Source organism: Phoenix dactylifera, chromosome 4, assembly GCF_009389715.1.
Source record: "Phoenix dactylifera cultivar Barhee BC4 chromosome 4, palm_55x_up_171113_PBpolish2nd_filt_p, whole genome shotgun sequence".
Lineage (NCBI taxonomy): Eukaryota > Viridiplantae > Streptophyta > Magnoliopsida > Arecales > Arecaceae > Phoenix > Phoenix dactylifera.
In genome coordinates, this window is record NC_052395.1 from 2,509,087 (window position 1) to 2,525,378 (window position 16,292).

General features: G+C 41.6%; 1 protein-coding gene and 1 long non-coding RNA gene across 3 annotated transcripts; both read right to left on the bottom strand.

Moving 5' to 3' along the window:
• Positions 1-2,093: 2,093 nt before the first annotated feature.
• LOC103719078 lies at positions 2,094-3,694 on the bottom strand. The gene is made up of 3 exons (XM_039125213.1): positions 2,886-3,694; positions 2,447-2,586; positions 2,094-2,166 (listed from the first exon to the last, which is right to left on the bottom strand). Exons 1-2 carry the CDS (start codon positions 3,692-3,694, stop codon positions 2,571-2,573), a joined length of 825 nt encoding a protein of 274 aa, XP_038981141.1. The 3' UTR covers positions 2,094-2,166; positions 2,447-2,570.
• A 6,794-nt stretch (positions 3,695-10,488) lies between these two features.
• LOC103705137 lies at positions 10,489-15,699 on the bottom strand. 2 transcript variants are annotated; one of them, XR_005511358.1, is made up of 3 exons: positions 15,599-15,699; positions 15,439-15,514; positions 10,489-10,532 (listed from the first exon to the last, which is right to left on the bottom strand). It is a non-coding gene; the product is annotated as an uncharacterized LOC103705137 (long non-coding RNA). The 2 variants fall into 2 exon arrangements; XR_005511357.1 differs by lacking the exon at positions 10,489-10,532 and adding an exon at positions 15,128-15,215 and having other exon boundaries at positions 15,599-15,694.
• Positions 15,700-16,292: the final 593 nt, after the last annotated feature.

A 16,292-nucleotide genomic window follows, 5' to 3' on the forward strand; every position in this document is an offset into this window, starting at 1 on the left:
TCCAGGCCGGCGAACCACGCCCTTGCCGGGCCGCGGAGGGTCGCCGGGAAGGCCTTGCAGAGGAGAGGATCCGATGCTCCATGGAGGAGCATAAGAGTCCTGAAACTCTCCACGTGGTCCCGTGGGTCCGCCGCCCCGTCGTAGGGTTCGATCGCCGGCATTTTGAACCCCGGCGGGTTTAGGGTTCGCAGGATCCTTGAGGCAAGCGCCGGCTGGGAGGAGATTTCCAAGTCGGCGAAGGGATCTTTGGAGTGGCCCTTCAGGACCTGGAGCTGTCTGTGGAGATCGTCCACCCGCCGGTCCAGGGAGCGCGACCGGTGGGTGGGAGACAAGGAGCGGCGCGAGGGGGACCGACTGGAGTGCGGGCCCCTCGAGGACTGGGGTGTCTGAGAACGCGCCCGGGTCCGCCTCTCGTACCCCGCGCAGCTCCGATGAGAAGGTCCTGGCAGAATGGACCGCACTCGAGAATCCTCCCCGCGCCGGCGCTCCTCTCCATGGGAGAGGAAGGAGCGCGGGTTGTGAGGAAGAGGCGAGTGCTCGGGGAGCAGCGGCTCCTGAGCCCGCTGCGGCACCCGAGAGATCACACCCTGCAGATTCTGCACTGCCTCCGCGAGGGTGCGAACCTGCTGGGCTAGCTGGTCGAACTGAGCAGGTTCGACCGTCTGAATGGGAGGAGAAGCGGTGGAATGCTGCTGAGAGTGTGTTGGGGACGCAGCAGCCTCCCGGCCAGAGGCGCGAGAGGCTCCGCGACAGGGAAGCATTGGAAGCTCCGCGACCACCTCGCCGTGCCATTACGATCGTTCTGAGATTCGGCCCTTCCTCTAGCGCCAACTGTTGCTGGTGGTCCAAACCGAGAACGATTGACACGACGGTGTGAACGGGGTTCCGCCTGAGTTGTCTTGGTTGGTGCTGGTCGCGCTCCACCTTCCGCCAAGGAACCTGCAAACAAGCCTTGCACCACCACCAGGGTGGTGATGGCCCTCCGACGGTCAAGTCAGAGGAGATTGGAGGAGGAGAGATGATAATCACAAGTGGGAGAGAGTGCTCTGGGAGGTATTGCTTACCCCCCCCCCTTCTCCCCCCAGCCGCATATATACCTGGCTGGGAGGTCTCTCAGGGGGGTTTGTCGTCGTGGGGCACGATAGAATGGCCACTGACATGGCCGTTACGGGGCGTCGTGGAGCAGCGCTGGGTACGGTCATGGCAGGGCGTAGTGGAGCTCCGCTTTGTACGGTTGATACAGGAGATCGTGGGCAGCATCGGGTACAGCCGTTGCAGGGAGTAGTGGAGCAGGAGGCCGCGGCGTGCCTCTGGAGAATAGCCTGTCGTTATCAAAAGATCTCCGACTCGGGGTCGGAATGCTGGATCATAGGGCAGCCGACCCGGGGTCGGGCTGCGAAGCCGAGGAGGTCCGACTCGGGGTCGGAGTGCTGGATCATAGGGCAGCCGACCCGGGGTCGGGCTGCGGAGCCGAGGAGGTCCGACTCGGGGTCGGAGTGCTGGATCATAGGGCAGCCGACCCGGGGTCGGGCTGCGGAGCCGAGGAGGTCCGACTCGGGGTCGGAGTGCTGGATCATAGGGCAGCTGTAGCTTTCCTGGATACGCGTGCCGATCACGTGGGGCATGGCGGCTCAATTCCCCCATAACACATACATACATATATATATATGTGTGTGTGTGTGTGTGTGTGTGTGTGTGTATGTATGTGTGTATGTTTGTATATGTTGGGCATATCTGGCTTTTTTTTCTTGACGATTTGAATGAGAGATGGTTCTAAAAAAAAAAGAAAAAAAGAAACTATTAATTTGAGTTGAGGATTTAACTTTTATAATCATTAAGTCCTACCAATCAAAGTTGAGAGACCTAACTCTTCATCTAATTAGAAGCTAAATGTAGTAAAATGAATTATATAATGATTGATATGAACAATTAACTTAAAGAGAATCTTGTCAAAAAGATAATACCTGGCACAGCATCTAGAAGTGTTTAAATATCAGTACTACAGTCTTTTGTGCCAAGTATGGCAATTTCACAAACGGACTCAACTATATAATCATTATGCATCAAAGGATTAAAATAGAAAGACCTCTCACCTTCTAAATTCCACAAGCAGAGCACGCTGTTCAGATGTTTTATCAACACTAACATCTCTCTCTAGCAGTATAGCTGCACAAAAATAATCAGGCTACAGTAATCAGATGATCAGCAGGGCACAAAGATCGCAATGTATCATGTATTGATACTGTAATATGCAGAAATTCAGCATTGAAAATACACCAATGACTATGAAAACTACTATTTACCAGTGAAAATTCATGAGAATACATCAAATTTATGTTAAATAGCTTCGCACAACCAAAAAAAAAGAAAGACAAACACACATGACTGACAATCATCATTCACGACTTCTTGAGACCTAATAAGAGCTGAGTGAGTAAATCAGTACCTCGAAGGAAGAACTGCTTGAGGAACAAAAGGGGCATAAGCAGTTTCCCTCTCAGCTGCAAGCCTTTGAGCTTTCTGAAACTCTTTCAGAACTGCTTGGAAATCTTTTGCAAGCTTTGCATCGGCTATCTTTTTGCTTGCCTGCATTTAGAAATTCATGTCTAAGAATCACGGAATTAAGGGGGAAAATCAGCATGATGTGTAGACCAATAGTCTTAGAGGCCTTATTAGAATGAAGCATATATACAATATGTCACCTCTATATAGCTGGAAGTCTCAAAATAGCTGCCACCATGCCATTGTAATTCAAACACTATGCACCAGAAACAAAAATCATGACCACTACATCATTTGACAAGGACAAGTTCATGAATTACCAACAATCATAGAAGATAAAGTTTCCACTTAATCAAATGCCAACGGAAAGATGGAAATGGTACCATTTGATGAGCGAACCAAAGACAAAATGCTGCATGATGGGCACCTTCTCAAGCACCTCAGCCTTATATATCTTCAGCATTCCACTGTTCACCTTGCTCCATGTCGGAACCGCACTGATATCATCAAGCATCGGGGAGTGCTCAGCAAACACCCCCTTCTTCACCTTCTTGACAAAAGCCACACAGGCCAAGTACATATACTCATGGGAGAAGTTATCAAGAATGTCCTGGTTGTGAATCGACTTGGGCTTCATATACTTGTGATCAATAAGATGAGCTGAGCCAAAGATAAAGGGGAGAAAGTGGTAGTCGTCGATCCAAGAGGTTAGGGCTTGGAGGAGGGAGAGGAGGGAGGTGACGGTTTGGGGGAGGGGGGGAACGGGGTCGGAGATCTTGCGGCCGCGGACAGAGTGGGAGAGGGCGGCGACGAAGCCAGGGAAGTGGCGGCCGGCGGCAGAGGAGTGGAAGCGGCGGATGTCGTCGGGAGAGGAGATGCGCTTGGTGGGGGTTTCAAAGTGATAGGGAGGGGTAACGGGGGGACGGGGAGGGGCTGGGGGACGGGGGCGAGGATGATGGGTGTTGGTCTGGGTGGGGGCGTTGATCGCCGGCGTGCGGATAGGGCGGCATGCCAGCAGGTTATAGGCGTCGGTCCAGGGCGGCGGAGAGGAGATGGAGGCGGTGGGGCCGCCACAGGCGGAGCACACCGACGACAGCGGCGGGCTCGCCTCGGCCGCGGTGGCGGAGGTGGAGCAGACGGCGGCGCATGAAGAGTCGGCGGAGGTGGCGGAGGAGGGCTCGGCGTCGGTCATTTTTTATGGGAGGCGATGCAGAAGAATCGAGGCAGCGGGAGGGAGGAAGGGAGAAGAATCGGGGCGAAGAAGAAACGAGAGAGGGCGAGAGAGAGAGAGAGGAGGCGGGATGGGTGCGGGCGGAGGGAGAGGAAGAACAGGTTTCTTGCAACACTGGTCGGTGCCGGAGAGGAGGGAGGAGGAGGCAGAGGAAGGAGGAGGCAGAGGAGGGCTTGATATGTCGATCGAGAATGGAGGAGGGGGGCGGACGTGGGTTTTGATGGGTATTTGGTTTTCAACGACGCGAGTAAGCGTCGTCTTAGGCAAACTCTACAACGACGCTAACAAGCGTCGTATATTGCCGACGCTTTTAAAATGCGTCGGCTATTTTTGGCGCTCTGCGGGACATTGCCGATGCTTGTAGTAAGCGTCGGCAAAAAAGCATCGTTAAAAGCCCTTTTTCCTGTAGTGATAGTAGCCAAAATGGTCCATATCAAGTTTGATGATCCTCCTAAATACTCGTAATGACTAAAGTATTCCACATCGAGTCTGGTGATCTTTCTGAATACTCGCAGTAGACAAAGTATTCCACATTAGGTTTGGTGATTCTTTTGGATACTCGTAGTAGCCAAGTGATTTACATCGAGTTTGGTGATTCTCCTGAATATTCGTAGTAGCTAAAGTGGTCCACATCGAGTCAGGTATTGTTTAGAAGATTTAGCTCCTGCTAAATCAGAACTAAAGATGAAAAAATGCTTGCTTCGTTGTCTCGCAACTGAACCACTTGGTTTTGCCAGAAGATAGAGTTTCTAATGCTTGTGTTGAAGGTATTGCCAATCGAGACACAATCTCGGTGAGTTAGGATATCTTCTTCTCTAGTTGTGTGAGACATTCTATTATTTTATCATCCATCGATGTAGAAGCAGCAACTATACTCACTTTTGTCCTGCATACTTCAAACATGCATAACTCTTCTCTTGACTACTTGTACTCCTCATGCATTTTGACCACGAACAGAGGCTCCCACAGATATAGAAGATCGGAGCTCTAATACTAACTTGATATGATCATATCAAGTTGGAATTCTGCGAGGTAAGAGTATGGCTCTGATACCAACTTGATCCAATCGAAAAGAAAAAAAAATTTCTTCAGCCTACTCAATTCGAATCTCTCAAAAAAAATAAAAGAAGATGGATGAATCTCAAAAGTAAGGCTTTAAGTCTCCTTTTCTTTCATTGATTCTTAAAAAAATAAAGTACATAGCTTCTATTTATAATGCGAGGTCTGTCTTAACACAATTTAGGTCGGATTGCTCTTTCCAATCATAGTAGGACTTTTTTTAAAAAATAGGCATCGCTGGTAAAAAAAAGCTAAAAAATCTTGAGAAGAGTACATCTTGACTCTATATTAACTCTGTCTTCCGTCGCTCCGCCGAATTCTTATTGGATGAGAGCTACGCCCAGTCAAAGTCTTGCCCAAAAAGAAAACTTTTATTTTGACTAGCCCATTTTGGAGCCTAAACGATGGAATTTCGGTCTGATTCATCATCCAAAGTTGTAGATCTCAAAAAGATATCTAATTTTCAAAAAATATCATCTCAATTGGACATTATATGACCAAATTATGGCCTTCAAAAGTTTGGCATGTGACTCTACTTTACGATGTGGCGAATCTTGCTCTTAAATCTTGCTTAGCCCCACTCGTAGTAGTCAAAATGGTCCACATCATGTCTGAAAATCCTTCTCGATAATTATAGTGGCCAAAGTGGTTCACATCAAATCTTGTGATCCTCTTAAATACTCGTAGTGGCTAAAGTATTGTACATCGAGTCTGGTGATCCTTCTGAGTACTTGTAGTGGCCGAAGTATTCCATATCAAGTTTGATAATCTTCTTGGATACTTGCAGTGACCAAAGTAATTAACATCGAGTTTGGTGATCCTCCTGAATATTCATAGTAGCCAAAGTGTTCCACATCGAGTCCGATGATCCTCTTGGATCAGAAGAAACTCTTAGGAATGGAGTTTTGGTACTTGGATAGCTGAAGAAAGGAAGAACTTTATACTAGTATGAAAGGGGTGAATAAGGAGGGCTTTTTTGAGATAAATAATAGCTTGCTTTTGTCAAAAACGGCCAACCACAAACTTGGATCAGTTTGAAAGTTGTTGCCGATGAAACAAGCCCTAGACTATACTAAAGGACATTATGAGGCCGTTAAGGAATTTTTTGAAGCAAGAAAATTGTCATCATAGTTGGAGCAATCTCATAAGATGAAAAATGGATTATGCCCCATATTTTAATGGGATTGTATAAAATAGGAAACTTGGCAATAGTCTCTCAGACTCGATAGGGATTTATAAAAGAAGAGGGTGGAGGATCAAGGTAATAGGAGAAATAATGGTAATAAACATAGAAGATATGGGAGAAATGATGACAACAAAGAGAAGAATTAAGGGATGGTTTGGGAGACGGGGAGATTTGAGCACTTGACAATTCAGAAGATGTGGTGGTCGAATGCTAGATTAGTGCACCCATTAGCTTAGTGGGAAAATTTGCAGGTCCTTCCCATATATTGGCTCATGTGTTCCATTAGCTTAGTGATTCAAAATATGTATATTGAATGACAATAAAATTTGACTTCAAGAAGTTGCAAATCCAAAGGATATAAATAGTAAATAAATAAATAAGAAAAAGAAATTGGAGCATTGGAGAGGAGTTTAAATATAAAGAGAAAGTAGAAAGTAAATAATAATAACAACAATAATAATAATAATAATAGGTGGGAAGAAATAGATGTACTTTTATAATGTCTTGGATAAGAGAAAAGAGAGAAAGAAAATACTTATTTAATAAGTAAAAAGAGAGTAGCAACGAGTTACCATGGTTTATAAATGAAATTTTTAATAATTTTAATGCCTTTATTCATTTGGACATGATTTGAGTAAGATAAATACGAGAGAGATACTTATTTAATTGAATTAAAAAGAGAACCTCAATTAGCACTAATCATAACTATTTTTTTAATGATTTTAATATTATTATTTAGACTATCTTTGTGTCTTTTGGAGAATCCCATGAGTATGACCATGGGATCAACTAGGAAAATTGTTTATCCATGAACTTGGAGTGTGTGAAGAGTAGCATGACCGGCCAACTAATCTTTAATTTGGTTTTCCTCATAGAACATAAACAGGAAATGAGATAAGTTGTGCCTTGAAGATGTTTACCTTCTCTAATTTTTATTGTCATGGATCTAGCCTCGAGGTTCAATTGAGTAAAAATTGGATATGACAATTGTATTTTTATTGTATAAAACGGCTAATAAGACTACTTGATTTGAAATTCTTTTTAACTCTCAAGGAAGATCATGCAATTAAAATCCATGGCATACACTACAAAAGAAGGAATAACTCCCGGCGGTTTTTTTTGTCTCTACCGACGCTTATAAGCGTCGGCGAATTCCCAGCCCACGCTTCACAAAGCGTGGGTCAGACGTCGGGCAGGTGGGCGTGGGTCGGGTTTAACCCGACGCGTCAAAAAAGCGTCGTCGGTCTATTCCGACGCTATTAAGCGTCGTTCCTTTTATAAGACTCCGACGCTTAAAAGCGTCGGCGTACCTCAATCGACGCTTCACACCCGTAGTTTTCGTTGGGCTATGCCGATGCTTAAAATCGTCGGCCTAATCTGCTTTACCGACGCAATAAAGCGTCGTTAATGGCGTTTCACATTCCGTCCCAGTTCGTATTTCCGACGCTAAATAGCGTCGGCAATGGCTTTTTTTTTAAAAAAAAAATTTGTAAATGCAATTTTTAATTCTCTGTATACATTAATTTCTAACAAAACACATACACTAAATCACATAGATAACAAAATACACAACACAGATAAGAACTTTTCATTCAAAATCTCAATATTATCACATTTGATTACATTGTACTTCAAAAACATTCTAAAAACATCCATCTCAAATTCCTAAGTACACAATCTACGATGTATCAAGAGTCGATGGCATCATCTCTACGAGTAGATGAAGTATCAGCAACCTACAAGAAAAAAATACTTTAGAAACTAAAAATACGAAAGTCATCACGCTAATACAAGAATACATTATAATTATATAAAATATTCAAATATATTTAGTTATGTACCGGAGGAGCAAATCTCTGCAAAAAAGATGAAATATGGTCAAGCTGATCCTGCAAAGATTGTATCTTCAACTCTTGGCTCTGCTTCAACTCCGCCATATCAGTCATATGACTCTGCCTCATCTCCTCTATCCTTGTCTCATATGACTGCTTTATCTGTGCCATCTCTGTCTTCAAACTACAAACCTCTGCAGTGCTAGTACCTTGTCTGGCATCTTGGGTATATCGGCTCACTGCAGATAGCTGAGTGGGGGTAACTCCGATACCGTAACCCCTCACGCGACCATAACGTTCTGGGCCCATCAATTCGGCATAGACCTGAGCCTCGACGCGACTGGCCGCGTCGGATGATGATGACTCCCCGACGCGCTCTGAAATAAGATTTGTAGCTCTTTCCTATATCTCTCTCAAAAAAACAAACAGTCACATTAATAATTTAAAAGAAGTAAAATTAATTAAAAAATTATGATAAAATAAAAAATGAATACATACAACTATATCTCTCGACTCGTCCCGGACAAAGCTGCCATCTCGGTGAGTGTGGGTCATCTTATAAAACTCTACCTCACCAGGCTTCCTTCCATGCTCTACTATCTACACATACGGAAAGTATATGGGCAAACTATATATCATGATACGTGCTATATGTTAGTAGAGTTTCAAATAGTTTCAAAAGAACTTACGAATTCATTTCTACGTCTCGCATAACTCTTCGAGCCTGAAGTATGAGAAACTGCTTGAGATGCTCGTGCAGCTCTACCAATATTAGAATATGTCTGCCAAAATAAAAGCACACAGTATAATATGATTCAATGTATATATTTGCAATCTATATTAATAATAAAGATAATAGAAGATATTCAAACAATATACGTGACCTGTCCTCTTTCAGAAAATCAGTAATGAACAAGCTCCCTCCACTGCTGAGGGTATACATCAGGAGGAGTCACACGAGCAACCTCCTTCTCTGTCATACCCTCGCGCTTGAAGTCCGTCTTCAATTTTGCTTTATATTCTTTCCATTTGCGATTGAGGGACTTTAGCACCCAATCATGGCTCTCTGGAGGGAGTACAAACTTACCCTACAACAAGATTCAGAATGTTATAATAATATTAAACATCTAAAATAAAATTATGATACTAAGCAAATTAATATACAGGAGGTGTCGAATTAAAAAGAATAAATTCAATTCATTACCTGTATAAGTCTAAGAAGCTCAACCTTATACGAAGGAAGCATGTCATTCCACTTCGTATAGTTGAGTGGACACAGCCAGGGGCGGCCCAATACATTTGGGGGCCTAAGGCGAATCCAATGAATGAGGCCTTTTTTTTAATAATAAATTTTTTTAATAAATATAAAATATTAAAAAAATGATATGAAAATGGATAGTTATCAAGTACACTATTTCAACAAAGGTACATGAATCTAACAAAGATAGGCCAGAAATCTTTTTAATTTAATATTATTTTTGAATGGAAATGCAGAAAAGTAATTATCCTAAAAGAAGGGCCATAAAACTGATTAAATAACTGAGATAATGCTTGGCAATTTTGTTTATCATGTCAAGCAAGAGCGGAATAGGAAAAAGTCATCCCATGGCACTTCATGGTCAAGGTAAAGAAAAGAATTTGTCCAGGAGCTTCTCTATAAGAGAAAGTAGGGGCATTATGGGAAATTGACTCCATCTAATTAATAAAAGTCCCATCCCTTCATCTCCCCTTCAAGTGAGTACCCAAGCAGCAACCGCAACATCACAGCACAGCAGCCATTCAACCCCCTCCCTCCTTCTCTCTCTACCACCCAAGAGGGGAGAAGAAACCGATAGGAGAAAATTAAAAGAATCTCCACCCTCCAAGAAGTCCATTTCCAATCCCCCTTTCTTCCTGATGGCCCAGCTGGATCAGGAGTAATGTGAGGGAAGGAAAACCAAGACCAAAACCAAACAAGAGAAGGGATGAAAGGTAAGAGTGGCTTCAGGCGTGTATCAAGCCAACCAAATCCCTCCTCTCTCTCTCTCTCCATCCAAAACAAAACTACCGTCCCCAACTTCCTAAATTTCCCCTCTGCAGGCCAAGAAACTCTCCACCTCCCTTCCATCAAGGGGGAAGACTCGTAGCCAGTTCATCCCGTTTTATATGGGGCCTTTGCTTTCTTTTGGTCACGGTCCCTCCCTCCCTCCCTCCCTCTCTCTCTCTCTCTCTCTCTCCACCTTCCGGGGGCCTTCCGTTGGCCCGGGGCCTTAGGCGACCGCCTCAGTCGCCTAAGGCTCGGGCCGGCCCTGGACACAGCTGACCCTTGCGTGCAACCGATCCTAAAAAGCTTGATAGTAGACTTCCAGTTCTATTGATGGGCTGCCCCAATTCGTTGCATCGGATGATGATCTTCTCACCCGGAGGAAACTTCCACACATCCTTTGCTTGAGTGGGTCCCCGTCTCGTCCTCACTGTCCCTTGTCCATCTATTCAAATTAAATAAAATGTCTTAAAAAGTTGAAGACAAATATGAACATAAAATATGAACTTTAAATCGAATTACCCTGGATCCGGAGCTCATCCTCCGGATAATCAGCAGGAGGCTCGCGCTGAGATCCTGACTCGTGCTGCTGGTGATCACATGGCTGCTGGGACTGCAGGGACTGCTCAGAAGTAGATCCCACCTGAGAATGCTGGAACTCCACATCTCTAAATCGTCTCCCTCGGGGCATATTGTTACCTGGTATGCACAAAAAAGAATCAATATTTGGTTAAATGATAAATTTATACTAAATAAAGGGCTAATAAAAGAGAAGATCAAATTTTACTCTAGAAGATCGCCAGAGATATCTTTCTTAGGACAATATGACACCAACCAGCCATATCAAGCTGATCATCACAATCATTCTGATTTTTAAGGCATTTAGAACATGGATCATCATACAACTATATCATCTTCAAACTTCATATGCATATCAGTCTGCATGTTCAAACTTCAAAGTATATGCATATCAGTCTACATGTTCAAACTTCAAAGTATATTCATATCAGTCTACATGTTCAAACTTCAAAGTTTTTCTTGACCTGAAGTCTTTGAAAGATGTAATACTAAATTCAATTTGAAAAAGTGGTGCAAAATTTGAAAAAGATGGAACACTTCACTATTGAAGCTGTGGCTGGAGGATGTACACGGGCTTAATGAAGCACAAAGACATTGATGGGTGGTGCCAAGGTTTCCAAGGTTCATGCCAATTTCTTCATCAATTTCAATGGATCCACTTCGACAGATATGCTAGGACTGATGAACCATGTCAAAGAGAGAGTCGATCAAATGGTTGGGTTGGAACTCAAAGAGGAAATCAGATATATTCCTTACAGAACTCAAACTGTTTAAGTGTTTTTTCTTTTTTTGAAATTATTTTTGGACATAATTAATGTCCCCCAGATTATATATATATATATATATATCGATCTATCTTATGTTACTGAAAAGCAAGCACTATTGAAGTTTGCCGATTCAAGTAGAAATTTATTAAAAAAATCTGGCATTACAAGCTTAAGTATGATGTCCACCATGGTATGAAATGGCATAATTTCAGATGTCCATTATTCTTCTGAATTGATAAAAAAACAATGTGCAGTTAAATTTAAGCATCAGTGTGACTGATTTGACATCTTGGTCAGTACCTTAGTGATGGCATGAGCAGCAATTCCAATCGGACAGAAAAGAAGGCACAAAGAAACCGAATGCCGAGTCTCCACCTTGTTCTTTAGACCATCATGAAATGCCTGCCTGGCTGCCTGAATGACAAAACACAGTGTGCCTTAAGAACTTCTATATGGAAAAAAGAATGTGCTACTATATACTTAAACAGAGAAAATAGGAGATGATGATGATAGCACAAAGACATTGTCTCTTGATGCTAGCAGCCGCCTTGGAATATAAACAAGCATTTACTGTATTGGAAACATGCGATGATAACTACAATGAAGCACCATCGACTGAGGACTGGAAGAAGGTAGAGATTACATCTTTCAAAGACTACTAAATCAGAAATTAGAAGTTTTAAGAGACAAGACAATAGATGTTCTTAAAGTACCAGCAACATTTGAAACTCCAACTGCAAGGACCGATTCAGGAATGGAGCCAACTTGTCCTTTCAAGTTGCTCATAAGCGCATCGAGCATCGAGCATCGAGCTTAAAGTCGGTTTCCATCCTTCTCAAAAAGCTCATAAGCGCATCGAGCATGTTGCTCCCATCTATCCAGACCTTCAAGCTGATGGACACTTAATGTAGCCGCACAGAACTCATCGTAATCCATTCTTCTGTACTGAAGAGCACTAAGCTGGCAAATGGCAATATAGTTTTTTCTTTATAACACAAATAGTAAGCTGAGCAATATAAAGGAAAAAACAAAAACTTCTAACAATCAAACACATACTGAGATCAGAAGATCTTGTACACGGGATTCCTTCATTGCATCAAACTCGTTGGCGCATTTACTTCATCAGTTGGCACAACATTATAAGGCATACACTGAGTATAAGTATCATCGTCCTCCTCTTCCAACTTCTTTCCCATATCATACAAGTCCCTAGATTTCGTTTTAATAACAAGAGACCAATTTTTATCTTTTGAGTCTTGCACAAAAAATACTTGTCGAGCTTGAGATGAAAAAACAAATGGATCATCTTTCAATAACACACCAGTATGTATCAACCTTGAAAAATTTACAAGTGTGAATCCATTTATGTCTTGCCTCAAACCTCTAGGTGAGTTTATATCCACCCAATCACATCGAAATAATACTACCTTAAAATTTTCATAATAATCCAGCTCATAAATATCTGTTAGAGCACCATAATAATTTTTTCCGTCCGCCTCAACTATAACTCCACTATTTTGGATTTTTCTAAATTTCTCACGCTCTTTAGTATGAAATTTAAAACCATTTATAATGAACCCAACATATCTGTTGACAATATTATTTGGACCTCGAGCAATGACTATTAACTCATCAGAACAATGCTTCTCCATCATCACTGGTACCTAAAAAAAATTATGGAAGTAATGATTAATTTCTCTCTATAAAATTTAAAAAAAGCTTAATATATTAGACATCTAACCTGTTTGGAAAGCCATTCTGGAAATAATTCAACCAACCATCGTTGCTCAATCCTCGGTGTAGGACGAATATTATGGTTGAGACTTCGCTGAGCTATTAAAAATTCTCTGCACGATCAAGGTTATCTTTAATTAAATACCAATATTACATTCTCCTGACATGACAGTAAATTTAGATTTCAATTAACCGTACTAACCTGCGAGATTCGGATATTATATCACTATGAAGTAAGACATAGCGATGTGCCTGTGCCAACGATTTCTGGTCAAGAACAACACTTTCAACTTTTTCCAAAACTCTTCCGCCAGATGAGAACTTGTAAACATCTGCATTCTCTATGATATCACAATTCCTTTGAGGTCGATTGAAAACCGTTTCAACACCTTCAAGATATCTCGAACAAAATGTCAAACACTCCTCAGCAATATATCCTTCAGCAATCGAGCCCTCGGGATAGGCTCGATTGCGTACATAATCTTTTAAGCGCATAAGAAACCTTCAACAATAAATTTTTAAAATAAATATCAAAATCAAACTGATTATTAAATAATTATATTAGAGTTTAGAAAAATTACCTCTCAATAGGATACATCCATCGGTAGTGAACCGGGCCACCAAGTTTAGCTTCCGTCGCTAAGTGAATGAGTAGATGAACCATAATAGTAAAAAACCCAGGAGGAAAGATCTTTTCCATATTGCATAGTGTAAGTGCAATATTAGACTCCAATTGATCAAGCTCCTTAGGATCAAGAACTTTGGAACATAATGCCTTAAAGAATGATGATAATTGAGAAACAATTGCAAAAACTTGTTTCGGTGTTGACGATCTTAAAGCCAATGGAAAGATATCTTGCATCAAAATGTGACAATCGTGACTTTTAAGATTTGAAAATTTTCGCTCTTTGAGATTTACGCATCGTGAAATATTCGATGAGTACCCATCAGGAACCTTCAAATTTTTCAGAACTGTTAGAAAAAGATCTTTCTCTTGAGTAGACATTGTATAACATGCAGGAGGTGTATAAAATTTATCATTGGCAAGCTCTGTCGGATGAAGCTCTTGTCTTATGCCCATATCTTTCAAATCAAGACGCGCTTTCAAGTTATCTTTTGTCTTCCCATCAAGATTTAACAATGTTCCAATCAGGTTATCACAAACGTTCTTCTCTATATGCATCACATCAAGGTTATGTCGAAGAAGATTATACTCCCAATAAGGTAAATCAAAGAAAATGCTCTTTTTTTTCCATAGTTGTTTCTGTGTAGATGCTGCCATTGAGTCATCATCATTTTCCTGACCATATATGTTGTCTTCATTCTCAAAAAAGTTGTCAACATCCTCAGCAACCTCTGCTATTAATCCTTCATTCATTGTGCTGCCAACATGCTCCCTCCCCCTCTTCTTTGAACATTTGGCGACCTTACCCGGTATATAATTGGTGTCATGCATTTGTCTGAAGACTTCAGTTCCAGTTGGTGGAACAGGGGCAGATCGCAACTCTATGGTACAATCAAACAAGTCTTTCTGAAATCGAAATGGATGGTTTGCTTCTAACCACCGACGATGGCCCATATAACAGAACTTTCCTCCATGTTTTAACCAATACGAATGGGTTGAATCTCCACAAGAAGGACATGCAATACGCCCCTTAGTGCTCCAACAAGATAAATTAGCATATGCAGGAAAATCATTGATAGTCCAAATAAGAGCTGCACGCAATTTGAAATTTTGTCCAGCAAAAGCATCAAATGCATCCATACCCTCCCATATTTGTTTCAATTCCTCTATTAGAGGCTGTAGAAAAACATCAATATCATTACCTGGGCCCTTGTCACCTGGAATAACCATTGATAGAATTACTGAAGACTGTTTCATACACATCCATGGTGGCAAATTATATGGAATCAAAATAACCGACCAAGTGCTATATGTTGAGCTCATCGTTCGGAATGGATTAAACCCATCAGTAGCTAAACCTAGCCTAACACTGCGAACATCAGAAGCAAATTCGGGATGCCTATCATCAAATGCTTTCCATGCGGGACTATCCGCTGGGTGTCGTAACATTCCATCCTTTGTACGGCCTTCGTCATGCCATCTCATCGAGGAAGCCGTCTTCGGTGATGCAAACATCCTTTTCAATCTTGGTATAAGAGGAAAATACCTCAAAATTTTAGCCGGTTTTTTCTTAGTTGGTGCAGCATCCTTTTCAGTCCGAACTCCATCCAAATATTCAGCACTAGATCTTAACTTATTTATCCAACTTTTGTCCATTCTATTAGAATACCGATTGAACTGCAGTTTTTAAAAAAAAGACAAACAAAATTAAGTAAAATGCAAAGTAATTAATGTAATTAATGTTCATGTGCTGCACCCTACCCATCGTGCGGATTTATTTCCCATAATGGGGTCCACTTGTAATTAAAGGTCCACATGTAATTAAGGCCCGAAACCAAATGCAACAGAAGAAGTATATTATGCAGCTGAATGGAATGAGAATGAGTAAGAGAAAGGTTACCACTCAGCAAGCTTAAAGTTTGCAGATAACAGTGTCGGTGAAAGGGGTGAAAGAGAGGGCTCTTCACCTACAATCCCTGTGGATGTACCAACACAAGCATGAACACATGAAATTTATTTAAGAATGTCAACAACAACCAGTTCGAGAAATATCAACTCACCTACTGTTTGATTTCTTATCCTTGCAAGTTGTTGATATGTTTAAATGTCTGAATATGTTGTCTGGAATGAAGATAATGCTTCTCAGAAGAGCATGTATTTTCGTATTTCATGATGCTCTAAAGTCTCATTATTTGAGATGCCAATGTTGTTGCTCTTAAAAAAAAACTCATAGCTGGTATCCTAAACAGGGATAAGTGGGTCTGGTCTGTTTTTGGTTTCGTGACCTTGACCGACTCACTCAGTACATTTGGCATTGCTTTAATTCAGTTTCATGTTAGGTCTGAATTTTATAGACTTTGATGTGAACCCTATTAAGGTTCCTTCAAGTTTGGTTAAGTCTATTTGGATCATATTTCTTTTCACCATATCCATCGTTCCAGGTTGGTGAATAAGGTTTACTTTTGGGTCCCAGACCTTTTGGTAAAAATTGTACCCTTTACTCAAGAATTTAGGAAACCATTATGAACCTTATGATAATCTGCATGACTAATAAAAATTCAATAATCCTGCTGGTAAAACTCTTTCATTGTCCTACACTTTCTACCTCAATAACCTTGCTTTGATTTTCTACTGGGATGTATTCACTACTAATTATTATCATAGCAATATTCTTTTGTGCTAGAATGCCTGTACAGATCTTGAGTATTATTGCTTTTATGTTTTCTCTGTTGATCCTCAGAGACATCAACTGTG